The sequence below is a fragment of the Desmodus rotundus genome, chromosome 4, assembly GCF_022682495.2.
Source record: "Desmodus rotundus isolate HL8 chromosome 4, HLdesRot8A.1, whole genome shotgun sequence".
In the NCBI taxonomy this organism is placed as follows: Eukaryota; Metazoa; Chordata; class Mammalia; order Chiroptera; family Phyllostomidae; genus Desmodus; species Desmodus rotundus.
Genome location: NC_071390.1, coordinates 96080405 through 96094898, shown reverse-complemented (window position 1 = coordinate 96094898; position 14494 = coordinate 96080405). Strand labels below are relative to the sequence as shown.

The following is a 14494-nucleotide window of genomic DNA, read 5'->3' as shown; positions in this document are numbered from 1 at the left end:
AGAATTATCAAGGTAGGATTTTTGAGCTTGTCTTTGATAGAGGAAAGGAAAGTAGATGGATTCAGGGGCTGTAAAAAATGGTGTGTGCAAAAGAAGTAATGAGAAGCAGCACACAAGCAATGAAAGGCCATGCACTCCTTATAAAGACTAAGGTGGATACCCAAACCTGATACTCACAGAACTCTTTACAAACACTAACTCATTTTAATCTTCCCAAGAACCTTATGAAGTAGGTACTATTTCTATCCCCCTTTTAAAGAGGCAATGAGAGGTTAACCAACTTGTCCAAAGTTACACAGCTAACAAGGGGCAGAGCTGGATTTGAACCCAGGACAATGTGCTTTTCAGTCCATTATTAATCATTTTGCTTTAGCACTTCCCCAGAAGTCTAAGTGCCATTGAAGAATGTCCTATAAAATTCATTAAGTGAAAAAAGCAAGAAGCAGAGTATTTTATAGATTAACAGAATGTATGTGCATAAATGCATATGCTTTATAGTTTGTTTTATATGTATTTGGATGTATAAATTCACATGCGCTTGTCCACATAAACACACACACACGTAAGCTTGTATATGTATGAAGTATTCTTGGAAGCCTACTTAAGAAATTCATAACAGTGCCTCTTTCTGGGGCGAAGAGGGATCTTGAATAGAAGGGAAACTTAATTTTCATTATACATGTCTTTGTATTACTTGAATGTTTACTTATTGGATCTGATACTTTTAAAGAAAGAACTAGTTCTTTTTTTTTTTTTTTTTTTTTTAAATAAGACAATGGGAATGTCACACAAACTAGACACTCTCCAGTCTGGTCCAAACAGGGAGTACATAGGGTTGCACAATTTCAGTAATGAAGGGAGTTTGTAAGTCTTAGTCTGTTCAGTGGCAGATAAACTGATGGATGTTTATTATCTTGAATTTTTGAATTTTACCAGTACTCATGGTTTTTGTTTGTGTACCCTTCCCCCCCTTCACTCCACTTGTTTGTGGTGCAGCTAATCCCACTGCCAGATCAGGGGTGTGGCCTGGAAATGGGTGTTAACACAATCACTCTGTCCCACATTCTCTGTCCTCAGTGATACCTCCAGGGGCCAGGAAACAATGCAGACCAGTGAGGGTCTAGAAACCTCCAACCTGGGACCTCTGAATCCTCCGTTTTAGCTTAAAGGAAAGCAGGCTCTCTGCTGCAGGACCTGATCCCTAACAGGCTGAGCCTGGAGCTCCAGACAAAACAGAAGTCAGGGCTGAGAGACAGAGAGAAGCCAAATGGCATAGTGTCAGCTGTGAATCCAGTGGAGTATTTATTCAAACTACTGGCAAACTTCTCCAACTTGAAAGATTTTTCTCCTGCTCTCTCTCTCTCTCTATAATAATGATACACAAGGGAACACCATGGATAAATGTGTCTTTCCCAGCGCACCATGGGGCTAAAACAGTCATTATCTCGTACTTTCAGGACCACTAGTTTTTAAGCTGAATGCTATACTATACATGTAATGGGTTGACTAGTGTCCCCTCAAAATTCATGTCCACTCAGAACCTCAGAATGTGACCTGAGTTGGAAATGGGGTCTTTGCAGATATAATTAAGATAAGGTCAACTGGATTATGGTGGGAGCTCCATGCAATGACTGGGGTCTTTGTAAGACAAAGGAGAGGGAGGTTCAGACACAAAGAGACAGAGGGAAATCAGCATGGGAAGACAGGCAGAAATTGGAATTACGCAGCTACAAGCCAACCAATGTCAGTCCTACAATGTCTAGGACTGACAGCACCACCAGAGATGAAATAGAGGTAAGGAAGGGTTCTTCCCTGGAGCTGTCAGAGGAGCAGAGCCTTGCTCGCAACTTGATTTTGGCCTTCCAACCCCCAGGACTTTGAGAAGATAAATTTCTGTTGCTTAAACCACCCAGTTTGTGGTAATTTGCTATGGAAGCCCTAGGAAACCAATACAATACTCGTGCAAATTTGTATATGCATAGTGCCTAAGAGAAAACAGTTAAGGAGCCTAATAAGAATTTACTAAAGTCCTTTCTGGCCTCCTGCTACATATAAGATTTTCATAAGAAATCACATGTTACATCTAAAAGCAAGCTTTAGGCTAGCGTCTGTATTCAGTTGCCTACCTTGGTAACTCCAGACTGGAGAAGGAAGGGCATGGTATAAATAGAGTGGAAGCAAAACTAATTAGTGAGGTTGTATTGAGAATAAATGAGTGGATTGGAGAAGCTTCTGTGTAGACCCATGGTTCCATAAATCCATCAGTAAAGTTGCCATTCCATACTCAAAATAATGTAGGTGGGTATATAAACATAGAAGCAACTATCATTTTTAAATGCTTACTAGGTGCCATGCATTGAACAATTCACTTTATACTTATGGTCTATAAAGTGGGTAGTATTTATCTCAACTTTACATATGCAGAAACTGAGGCTTAGACAGGTTAAATAACATTGCTAGTAAGTGGCAAAACTAGGAATCAGTATCATGCCCAGCCCTGCACTAACTGACTTTAGAGCTGATGCTTTAAAACCTGAAAGTGTGGTCCTCAAGCCACCTGAACCTCACCCCAGACCTAGAACCTCTAAGTGTAGGCCCAGAAATCTGCATCTTTATTACCTCCTTTAGCACTTCAATTAGACACCTGTTACTCATTCTTTTGTGCCCTGTGTCTCATCCTTTCTTTCAACTTTTCTGTCTTTCTGTGCTATGTCCCACTAAATCACTTGACTTATTTTTCATTTTGATCATTCTTTCTTCCACTGTCTCTAATCTTGATTTCAACTTTTTCACTGATTTAAATCCTTGCAGCAATTATGATTTCTATTTGGAATCTTGCTTTTTTTCTTAGCTTTAGGTCATAAGCAGTTTTCCATGTTGTACAGGGCCTTCATAGTTATTTTTTAAAACAGTGGCAGAATATTCTATTCCCTGGTTATACCATGATGTATCTCATCATTCATCTGTTGTTAAATCTTGTCCTTAAATGACACGAGTCCTTATCATATAATCCCAGATTGGCTGGATGACCCATTGTGATAAAGCATGTGTGGGGTGGGTCCCAGGCATCTGTGTGGTTAGAATATTCTTGGTGATTCTGATGCACACCCATGCTTAAGGACCACAGATGTGAAGGAGCTCCCACAAGTAGAGACAGACCCTTCACATTATGATAATTAATGGCTGAAAGTGTAGAATCTTAAGTCACACTGCCTGAACTGAAATCTCGGCCTCCATTTCTGAAAGGCCGTGACACCCGGGATAAGCTTCATGACTTCTCCAGCCTCCCATTTCATCGTTTGTCAGGGGAGGATCACAGGACCTGCTGCTGTGGATCGCTGTGGACTGTTGAACAAGATGTAAGGAAGCTCAGCAAGCTCTTGTTGTAATCATTCTGCTGGGTAGTGGGGACCTGAAGGTCAGAGGCACTGTGTGAAAGACTGTGAGCGCTTCCAGCCCACCCTTGTGAGACCTCAGAGAGGTAAAAGTCGACTGGAGGATTCTGATCTGGAATCTACCTGGAGAGCGAGGAGAGGAGACCTAGGCTGCAGGGTAGTTTACAGCCTCTTGTCTAGACCTGCTGATGGGTTGAAAAAGTTTCTCTGAGAAGGAGAGCTATTGCATACTCGGGGCTGTAGTACTTTGGTATATCCTTACCTTGTCAAAAAGAATAATCAGTATGTGAGTAAATGAGACATGAATTCCTGAATGGAATGAAGAGTTGCCGTACAATCTTCACTGGGACCACGGGGGTTAGAAGTGGCCATCAGAGATTTGCTTCAGAATGAACAATGGCCCCGGGAACGCATTTAAGGAAGAGTACAGGGGAGAATAATGGCAATGGCCAACAGAAAAAGGTCACCAAGCCACAAATGACAAAAACGTAAGTAAAATTCAGACAATCTGTAAATTCAAGCAGCCTGTGGTTTTAATCATTTCTAGCGGTTAAGCTACGGTCTGTGCTAGAGGTTTCCTCTGATGAGTGGATCCCTCTGGTTTGTAGTGGACAGCAGGACAGAAAAAGCGGTGAGACCTATTCACCTTTATTGGCTGTTGATACCGAGTCTCCCCTCCATTCTGCCCTACACCTGAAGTGAGGGGAGGCTTTGCTGGGCTTTGTGTGAGCGAATTGAAGTATTTCAACTTGCTGAAAATGGATAAAAATGCAAAAGTATAAATATAAAATTAAAAAGTACAAAAATAAAAAAATTTCAAAGACATTATACATACACCAGTTTTTCAATTAGCTGCCATCAAAAGGCTGAAGTATTATGTACTTTGCAACACTGCTTTTAAACCATGTGTGAATCCTCCCCTTTGAAAATCTTATAAAAAGTTATACTTATACCTCAGAAGTGTGTGTATGCCTATAAATTCACAAGTCCAAAAGCTCTCTGAAACCACCAAACGGGATCCCGGTTGCAGAGCCCTTCTCTTCAATAGCACAGGGCTCTGTACACGGGGGTATGGTGATGTTCCCTCACTAACGTATGCAAATAGTGACCACCTTAGGAGTGTTGATGGGAGTTTTAATAAATGCTAAGAACAAGGTTCCGTATGCTTTCCTAATTGATCTTCCCTGTTGTTTTTGGTAACTGAGTCAGGTTAAATGATTTAAAATGGATATTACAGCTCGATCCTTAAAATGGCAAGCCTCCCGAACCAGACAAGCCTACACAAAGGAAGGGAGGTTCTGCAAGGATATGTGATAGCCTGAAATGCCACAGCGTATCAGCCCGTCTATATTTGACCTTAAGAGAAACTTAGCACTTAAGATTTTTAAGTGAGAGGCACCAAGAATTGATTTAAAAAAATTAATTGGGAGGAGGGGGGACCATAGAAAAATTGCTGCTAACCTCAACATTTCACCACATGCCTCCTCTTCAATGTAAAACGCTCAGGAAAGAAACACATGTGAGAACCAGCTTTCAGAAAACATTTGATTAAAAATAGTTACACTGACATCAGCTGTGTTTCAAGTGGTAGTCCACTGCATTTGATATTTATAACTAAAGAGAAAGTAAGAATGCCACAGGCAAGCTGTTTGAATTTTGGAAGCAAGGTCACTGATGCTGACTTGCTTGGCATGATGTGAGCCACCGTGGAGGACGTCACAGCAGCGGACGGTGGGTGTGTTCTGGCCACTCCGGAAGAGAATCAGGGAGGGTTTCTGAAGCCCCGTGGGGCTGATCCTTTTGGCACTTTTCCACCTCTGTGAGGAGGAAGGCAGTTTGAGTAATAAAAATCTCATGCATAACTTTCGGGAAAAAGAGGGAAATGAGCCTTCCCTGGCACTCCTTGCTGAGTCAAAAACAGGCAGGGACAAGCTTGGCCTCGAGGAAAGTACTTGTGCTTTGCTGCCAGCCTCTGCCATTAGGAGCTCCTCAATCAAATTAGAACTGAGGAAACTTTAAGGGAAACTTTATAGGACAGCATAATAGATGATTAAATGTTTAACAACAGGAAGCTTTTCTTCCTCCTCCTCCTCTTTTTTTTTTTTAAGCAAGGCATAACAGTTAGACTACATATTTCCTTTACCTAGATTTTTCTCTACTATTATGTTTCTGTAAGAGTCAAAATAAACTCACATTGTGAATGAATAAATGTTATCTAGGTGATGAAGAGGAATCAAAAGGACCAAAGCGAACATGATCTCCAGTGGATAGCAGTTTTACTTGCCCTGAAAAAAGTTATAGCCAGCAAAAACCCTTCAGAGAACAAAAGCTTAGAAAAGTGGTTTACATATGAAAAAGGAAAAAGTGATAAGTGGGCGGGGCTTTAGCTGTAACTATGTTTTATTTTAGAAAGAGGGAGAGAGCTCGGAAGCAAATGTGGTAAAATGTTTGTATGTATTAAACTGAGATGATGATTATCTTGTGTCTGTTATATCAGTTTTTAAAATGTTCTCTATGCTTGAAATCTTTTGTATCTAAAAAAATTTTAAAAAGAGAATGTGAAGACTTACACACCAAGACGCCAGAAAGCTAACCGGGGTTCTCTGACGTGAAAGAAACACGCAGCGCACCAGATGGTCCAGTAGCCTGAATTCTAGAAATAATCTGGACGTAGCAAGAACACATCTCAACCTAGCCTACGCCAAGCTTATCTGAAATAGTATTTTAAACATGGGGCAAAATTTCAGTAGAAAAAGAAAGACTGGGGTAGCCTATTAGCGTTGGTTTTAAAATGATTTAATTTGAAGTATATTTGGACAATCAGCAAAAGAGTAAGCCAAGCAGGTTAAATATTTATGCGGTCTGTAAAGTACAGGTTAGGAGTGTGCAACCCTAAACCACAGCCAGCCCAAGCAGCTTTCAGGATGGCCCTAACCTTTTGCTGCTGCCTGCATCTGATCTCTTATCTGACCGAGTGCACGCTGAATCACCTGCCTTTCATGGCCTCTCAAGTGAGTGGCGTGCTCTCACAGCAGCATGATGGGAAAAGAGGGCAGGAGGTTGGAGCGGACAGAAGAGTGAGAGGCTGTTATGGGTGAGGAAAAAGCAGAGCCCATAACATTCTACTGTTAAGCCTGAACAAATAAATGTACTTTATTAAATATGTAGCATATGTAAATCTTGGAAATACCATTTTTCCCCAGTAAATGTAAAAGCCCTCCCTTTGAAGTTCCTGCAGAATGGATTCTGGGGGCAAGGGGGAACACTCTCCACTGTACCTCCCTGCACCGGAAGGGTGGATGAGGACCATTCCATGGATGCGCCCACTGCTCACACACCGCTGCTCTGCAGGTTCACAGCCTCGACCGAACCCGTCTCCACTTTCACTTTCTCTTCTGTTAACAGCCTATGCTGAGAGCCAACTGAACTCCTATGTTCGCTTTTAGATATGCATTTATCATAGAATATGAAATATTTAAGATGTTTTTTTTCTTCTCTTTTCTATCTTTCTCCTTAATATTCAAGTACACTAGCTCAGAGATTCTGGGAGAAATTACAGTCACTATTATCATTATCTTGAAAATAAGTATCTACCAATAACTAGAAAAAGTACAGGGGCACAATAATGTGCTTAGGCAACCCCCGATAACCCATGTGCCACAGCTTTGGACCAGCAAAGCATGCCAAGAACAACGATGAAGGTCGATCCCACACTGTATCTAGACCAGCGGTTCTCAAGCAGATGATTTTGCTCCCCAGGGGTGGCTGTGACAGCTGTAAGGATGTTATTGGCATCTAGTGGCTAGCAGCCAGGTATACCGCGGAATATCCTACAACGCACTGGAAAGCCCCTTACAGCAGAGCTTTCTGGCCCAAAACATCAACAGTGCTGAGTTTGAGAAACCCTGATCTAGGAGTGCCTGTCCCACTGTTTCCCTTACAGCCTCACAGGGAGCCTAGGTAACTACTGCAGAAGACAGGCGCAGCTGTAAAGATCCTCCTGATGAGAGACATCCAGTGAGAGCAAGCCTTCCCTGCCTAAATTTTACAGGGAAAAGGATTTAAAATCTTGTAAACTACAAGGTCACCCTCAGCTAGCCATTATGAAAAGACTAAGGAAAGTGGTATTAGCAGAAGAGCTCTGGGAAAAAAACATCTCATGGTTGTCTTTCTCTCCCTTCTCCCCATCCTTTTGATCAAGAGCTTGTAAGATAAATAAAATCACTTTCTTTAACTGTTACAAACAGCAGAGTAATTTAAACTCTCAGCCAGCGACGATAGGCTGGGAGAACAACGCCAATTTGTAACAGATTCTCTAAACTGTTCTTCCTTGTCTTCACCTGGATTAAATGCTTAATACACAAATGTTGAATTAGTGAATAAAATAAGTGGGTGAAATAATAAAGCTGTAGCTGAAGTTTAATAATGACCAACTTACACATTTGTATTTTGCCTCCTTTTATTATTAGTTGTGTGTGTATCTGTCCTGCCCACTAACTACTGCACTTACTGATACGGAAACTGTAATTTGACAAGAACACCTATATCCATTACGTTGTTTAACTTCTAATTGTTTTATAAATGTAAGGCAGCGACCACTACATGAGAAAGGATGTATGAAGACTGAGAATAAATGGGTGCATAAATAGTCTTTTAATAGGTAATAAATTTGCAGCGAAGTCAATGTCATATACTTGTTAGTATCGAGAACTGTTATTCAGCCACAAAAGACCAGAGCAATAGTTCATGAAAATACTATAATTTATAGTTTTGTACAGAGTCAGTTCAGAAAAAACTCCCATTTTTTTCTTAATGTTAATTCTTCAGTAATGATAATCAGTGTCAAAGCGGGTAACACGTACCTTCCAATTATCCTTATCACAAACACACGAACACATACAGTATTTATATACATGGCACACGGTCACACGTGTTAAAAGGGTAAGTGCTGGATCTGACTCCCTAATATCTGAGCACCCTTTGCCCCCTTCACCCCTCCCCCGCTTGTTTCCAGAATTATAATTCTCTGTCCCGTATTTCACCAGTGCCCCGCCATGTCCCGGCGTCTTGGGCCCCGCCCACAGCACTACCTAGCACACACTCCCTGTGAGAGCTTCGTGAGCGACAGTCAGCTGCGGATGAAGAGCCCCCGGCCCTGTGAGAAAGGCGAGTTAGTTCTTCTCTCGGAGCCTCAGTTTTCTCAGGGGCACTACACTTTTAACCTACCAGGGCTGTCTGTCACCAGGATTAGAAGAGGTAGTATATGCAAAGCGCTTGGCAAATCTTTGGTGCTTAATCAATGCTAATTGCCTTATTTAATGGCTGCTCCTCTTTCCTCATCTAGATTTCAAGGCCTGGGACCACAAGACTGTCATCTCCTGTGGGCTAACCGTATCATATTTACCCTGCTCAATGACCCTGAACAAGAAAAACGTCCTTCAGTCCACAGGAGAGCCAGGAGACTTGAAATGCACATATGGTCAGTCGGACCCATACTCTGCAACGTGGGTAGGTTTCACTCAAAAGATAAGGGATAACATCACAGTATTTTGTCTTTTGTTTTGGAACAGGGGTAAGAAATTAGAAATGTCTAGGTTAGAAAGGTTAGAAGAGGGGAGTGAGGAAAGGCAGGAAACCAAAGGCCAATTTCCTTGACGTCAGGATTTTAGCGAGGGTCTGTGCTGTTGCCCTCACCGAGTCACATAAACAAACCAACAAAAAGACTGAAGACAAAAGTATGTCATATCCTAGGGGTACATACATCTCACTAGGAATTAAGTCGATAACCTTGTGCCAAAGCCTCGAATTACTGATCAAATGCAAATTTTTATAAACAACAACATTGTAATTGTTGACTGACTTATCTGCAAAACTACTATCAATCAGTCGATGCGACGTGACACCATTTATGAAAGTAAAAAACTCAAATTAACTTAGAGAAAGACAGTCTTCTTCAACTAACAAAGAGAAGAACCTGGAGATGTGAAAAGGGCTCACCCCGCACACCATGGGACCACACGTGTGGGCCTGCACTCGCTCAAGCGGGGACCCCACGGTACTTCCGGCTCCCTGTGGGGTGTGTGTGTGTGTGCGCGTGCGTGTGTGTACGTATATATTTTCTCATTTAGTCTCTAAGAGACTCTACGAAGTACAGGCCATGAATGTTTCTGCACTTTACCCACGAGGGCACTGAGGGTTAGGCGCGATGGGCGGCTTTGTCCAGCCATGTGCACAGTAGCAGCCTGGGTCTGCACTCGTGACCTTAACACTACGCGTGTGAGCCACACACTCGGTCGTCCCTGAAGGCCTGAAATTAAACACTTCTTTCAAAGGCTTACTAACGGGTTAAGAAATATATAATTAAAGGTCCCTTTAAGGTGATCAAGAAATAGTAAAAGTTCGCTGGCTATTGTTGAAATAATTTCTACTAAATGGAAATAATAATGAAGTTTTAAAATTTGTCATTTCTATTGCTAAGAGATAAAGTTCTATTTAAAAAGTATAATCATCATGGGAATATTTCAGCTTAGGGGCAAAGGCAAATTGTATTCATGTAAAGCAGTTCCTCACTTACGCACCTGGAAAATCAAAATTTCCAAAATCCACATAGAAAGATAACATGAACTTACTTTGACCTGAGGGTAGGACTTCTTATTCTTTTCACTAGATGCACCAGGGAGTCCACCATGGGACGGGCCTTCGCAGACATAACGGAAACGAAATCCTCTCTGCAAAGTGAGCACAGAGCCAACAAGTCTCAGAAATACTTATTAAAAAGTATCAGGACAAACATACACACATTTTTAATTCTTTTGTTTATTAGATGAGGGAGAAAAAACCAAGAAACATGTGAAAGACTGAGTAAATGAAAACAACTCTTCCTACAATCTTACTATGAACCCTGAGGTTAGCTGGTACTCGTGTACAGAGCTGTGGCTTAAAAGCCCTTCCCAGCGCTGCAGAAACCCTCCTGCTGTGCACACGTGGGGAGGGAGCTGCTGAAGAGTCAGCACAGCCTCGGACTCGACATGCCACAGCTTGTTTGAAACAGAGCTGCTTCATCTCAAATTGCTGCCGCCAAGCTCGGAACGTGGCCATACTACTCCAAGTTACGCTTCTTTGATTCTCACTTACAGGAATTCCTTTATCTACTCTGATTACAGTTGGTTCAGGAGAGAGTACAGAAATGCCTTGTTAAGTATAACACGTCAGTGTTGTAGAACACATTTGGCCAGCTTCTTTCAATAATTCACAAGGTTAAGAGTTTTGATTTTATGATTATCAAGCTCAAGCTCTCTATATTAATTGAACTGAAAGAGTCCAAAACTAGGTCCTTTAAATATTATTAACTCAAGAATCTTACAACTGTTGTAAATGAATGGAGAGTTAGCCAGAAGTCTTTACTATGTGAACTACTATGGGCTGAAAAACAACTAAGTCCCACACAAGACTAAACTAAACTATCTTTAAGGTCTGTCCTAGTTCTAACATTTTATGATTTACAAAGCTAACAATTATAATTTGTACACCTATGTGCAAAGAATAAAACATGGGCAATTATGAGAATGGATCTCATAATCATATGAAGGGATCTTTTAACATATTTCCTGAAAGACTGAACTTTATAATGATGTAAATCAATTTGTGGTAGTGTTAGTAGATTATAATTATACAGTCACTAACCAGACTTTTTTTCAAATTCACCCTTTGGCCAAAAGAATATGTTAATATACAATACTTTAAGTAACAATCTCATCTTTCATTTATTTTTATTGTGGGACTGACTCCCTCTAAACAGTGCTAGATCACTGGGCCTTGGGGAGCTCTGCTCACCCACTGCTAGCCGGAGGGGCCTTCTGCCCTGCACACTCATAGCAACTACGATGCTGGCAAGCACAAAGGTTTCAACAGCTTTGAGCTCATCGACCAATGTAAATTTGTGCCCTCCTCCTTAGACTGCGCTGCATTTCATTATTCCTCAGGTAGGGTCTTGGGAAACAACAGTCTCTGAGTGGTCCAGAGGCCCGGAACAAATTTAAATCTCTGGCATCTGGAACTGTCTGTCCCTGTACTCTCTGAGATCTTCCTGATTTTTGCAAAGAGGCTCAGCCCTAGAACACGTTTCATGGGACGAACATGGCCTGAAGTAAACTCCCTGGTGAAGGAAAGAAAGCGCAAGTCACACACAGGTTTGGAGCATATGATCAACTCATAAAGTGGGACCCAAATACTAGGGGAGGCTTCTGGGGTGGGCTTAGTCATTTAGCGGCAATTCTTCTATTCTGCCTCTCAAAAAATTCAAACTAAAAAAAAAGGTATAAATTCAGCCCTATACCTTTTGTAGACAAGGGCTGTTGGCTTATTTTTTTAATTTAATGAAATTTCTAAAAGCATGAAAAAGCATCAGCATATGCAACAGTTAGCCTCTAGAATAAAGGTAGAAATTTACTTGAATGCTACTTAATTTCAATGCAACTTCCGTTTTTAAATACTATTAGATAATTACCAGTGAATAACATGCAATGGAACTGGGTATGTTAAAGATTACTGATCTGTACTATGTATGACTCATCTCTGTCAGAGCAGGGGAGAATTGTGGCAAAGAGATTTCATTTTTCTAACTTTTATTTTTTTAAATGTAATAAGGCAATTCATTATATTGAATCACAAAATTCCTTTAGGACACTTGGAAAAATATATGCATATATATCTTTTATATCTTATTGGGAATGGTATCAAATAGAATGAGTAAAGAGATATGTCTTAATTGCTTGCGTAAGCTAAAAAAAAAAGGATATTTTCATGGTTGCACGTAAGTATCTAAAGTTCTAAAGGAATTTTAACCTGAGGGTGGAAATTAATGACTTTTTTTTTTAAAAGGAAGCTATGATGTCTTGAAACGCGTAGTCTAGATGCAGTTCTGATTCTAAACTTTTGAGATTAAAGGTTTGCGAATCCACAGCCATTCATCTCAGTAACTCCATTTGCTTAATATGAGTCATCGACCTCAAAGGCAAGGCTACATCCAGCAGGTCAGAAAGTCTGACTTAAACACAACCTTCGCACTTTCACTGGAGTCAGACATCAAAATAACATCAGCCTGGTAAACAAACGCATTGTTTTACTCAGAGGAGCTTTCACACCTCCACATACAGTGAACGAAGTTCTGACGTTTGGAAATACATAGCCCTTCAGGTAAATTATAAAGGTTAACTTATTAGACCTAAATGATAAGTTGCACTTAAAATTAACACTGTAGTGCTATACTTATGAAAATGGATATTTGAAAACATGTTTTGGTATGCACAAAAATAATTTTTAGTTGATTACTCAGTTTCAGCAATTACCCAGATCTTCCAACAGAAAAATTTCTGGGAGGCCAGACCACTGCATAGAATTTTAGGGAGAAAGTTCTACTGGGAGAGTCTGAGTGAACTGGTGACCTCCTGTGAGAAGCCCCTTAGACACAACCTTCTTACTATGCAACTGGACATAAGCAAAGGAAGGTCATGCTGGCAGCCTGTGGAGCTGGGGTGTGTCACCTACAAGCAACTAGAACAATGCCCCAAAGTCTCCTGTGGCATTCCAGCCCCTGCACCAAAACCTTTTATCTAAGTTCAGCCTTATACGGCGTCTATTTGGTCATAGTTATTTATATCCTTTAAATTTGACCAAAACCCAAATACATATATAATCCCATGATTATAGTAACCACGGTAAATGCTTTATTTAAGTTCTTGGCCTGTTAGCATCTGTTAAGTGTTACAACATGTAAAAGTGCTACAATCACTCACCTGAGCTATTAAAAATAGTTAGGAAAGGTACTGAGTGATGTGACTGCAGGAAAGCAGGTACACATACGCACCCCGAGTCTCACACAAACTTGGTAAGCACACACATTCGGAGATTTCAAACTTTGTCCTCAATCTGTAGAGGACTAAACCATTACTTCTATCCCCTAATATTTGAAATCTATAGGCAGATATTAAAGATTCTCTTTCCTCCTCTTCCATAGCATTGGTCCCATCCAATTTCCAATAAATATTATCCACAGATTTGGAGAAGGCTGAGGACACTGTTTCAATTCCCAGGGATCCTCCACAGAATCCAGTGGTAAGAGGAAGAGTCTGAGAAAATAGAATGTTCCTCTCCTGACTCCAAAGAGGCTGAATTGAAAGTTAATACCAGAAAGGAGGGAACTCAATTGTCCATTCTGATACTATCTCCCACGGGTGGTTTTAGTATCTTAGGGTACATGTTCCAAAGAGACAACAGAAAAGGCTGGAGCTACGAAAGGTAAGAGGAAGGCTAATGGACATGATTGATGGATGTTAACTCCGTGTATGTGAGCTGCATGAATGTGTATTTCAGTATGACGGAAAGAACCTGTCTTCTTTAGGAGTGGCTATGAAGTGAAGTTGGTAGAGATAGTAACCACCAAAGATCTATAATTAACTGAAGTTTTACAGAACTACATATTGAAGGTCGAGACAGTCTGAAAAATGATTAAGAGAAGTGTAACACAGACGAATGAAGTTGTTACATATGTGGGCATGATGCTGACCTTCTAAAGAAGCTAGTAACTTCACAAAATTCAGATACTATTTTTTGGTGCTTAAGATATTAATATTAGACTTATGGATCTAACAGTTAGAGAGAAAGTGCCCACCCCTTTAATCATCTTACCTGTTTAGGTTGCTCTAATATTTGAAGGTATGGGCCATCTGCTAAAAACAAAAACAACAAACAAATCAAAAGAATGTGAGGCTTCTCAAATTTGGTATAAAATATTAAGTAAAAAAATGAAATTATATTTTTAAATAGAGGTTTCAATGAAAATTTTTTAGCTAAAATTCCACAAGGATATAATTTATCCTCCTCATTTGACTATCAAATGTATCCTTATTTTAACAGCCTTTACACTGTTAGAAAACCATAATAAATAAACCTTCCTTGAATGGTGATGGTACATTATACAACCCAACAGCAGGCCTGATGTTTGGTAAGAAGATGTGAATAGCCTTCACAATCTTGTGTACTATCACAGCATCTTAAAAATGAGACAAATACCAGTTCAAAGCAGCAACAACTTCCTGGAC

At 40.5% G+C, this 14494-nt stretch overlaps 1 protein-coding gene across 4 annotated transcripts in view; it reads right to left on the bottom strand.

The window, feature by feature from the left end:
* Window positions 1-14494, bottom strand: part of NFKB1 (nuclear factor kappa B subunit 1) — a 127579-nt gene that overhangs the window by 72631 nt on the left and 40454 nt on the right. For 3 of the 4 annotated variants that reach the window (XM_053923078.2, XM_053923076.2, XM_045183754.2), the window contains 2 exons: window positions 14082-14122; window positions 10025-10123 (listed from right to left, as the gene is read on the bottom strand). In XM_053923078.2, the coding sequence (XP_053779053.1) occupies window positions 10025-10123; window positions 14082-14122 (140 nt within the window). The remainder of the gene's footprint in view (window positions 1-10024; window positions 10124-14081; window positions 14123-14494) is intronic. The other variant, XM_053923077.2, reaches the window with a different exon arrangement.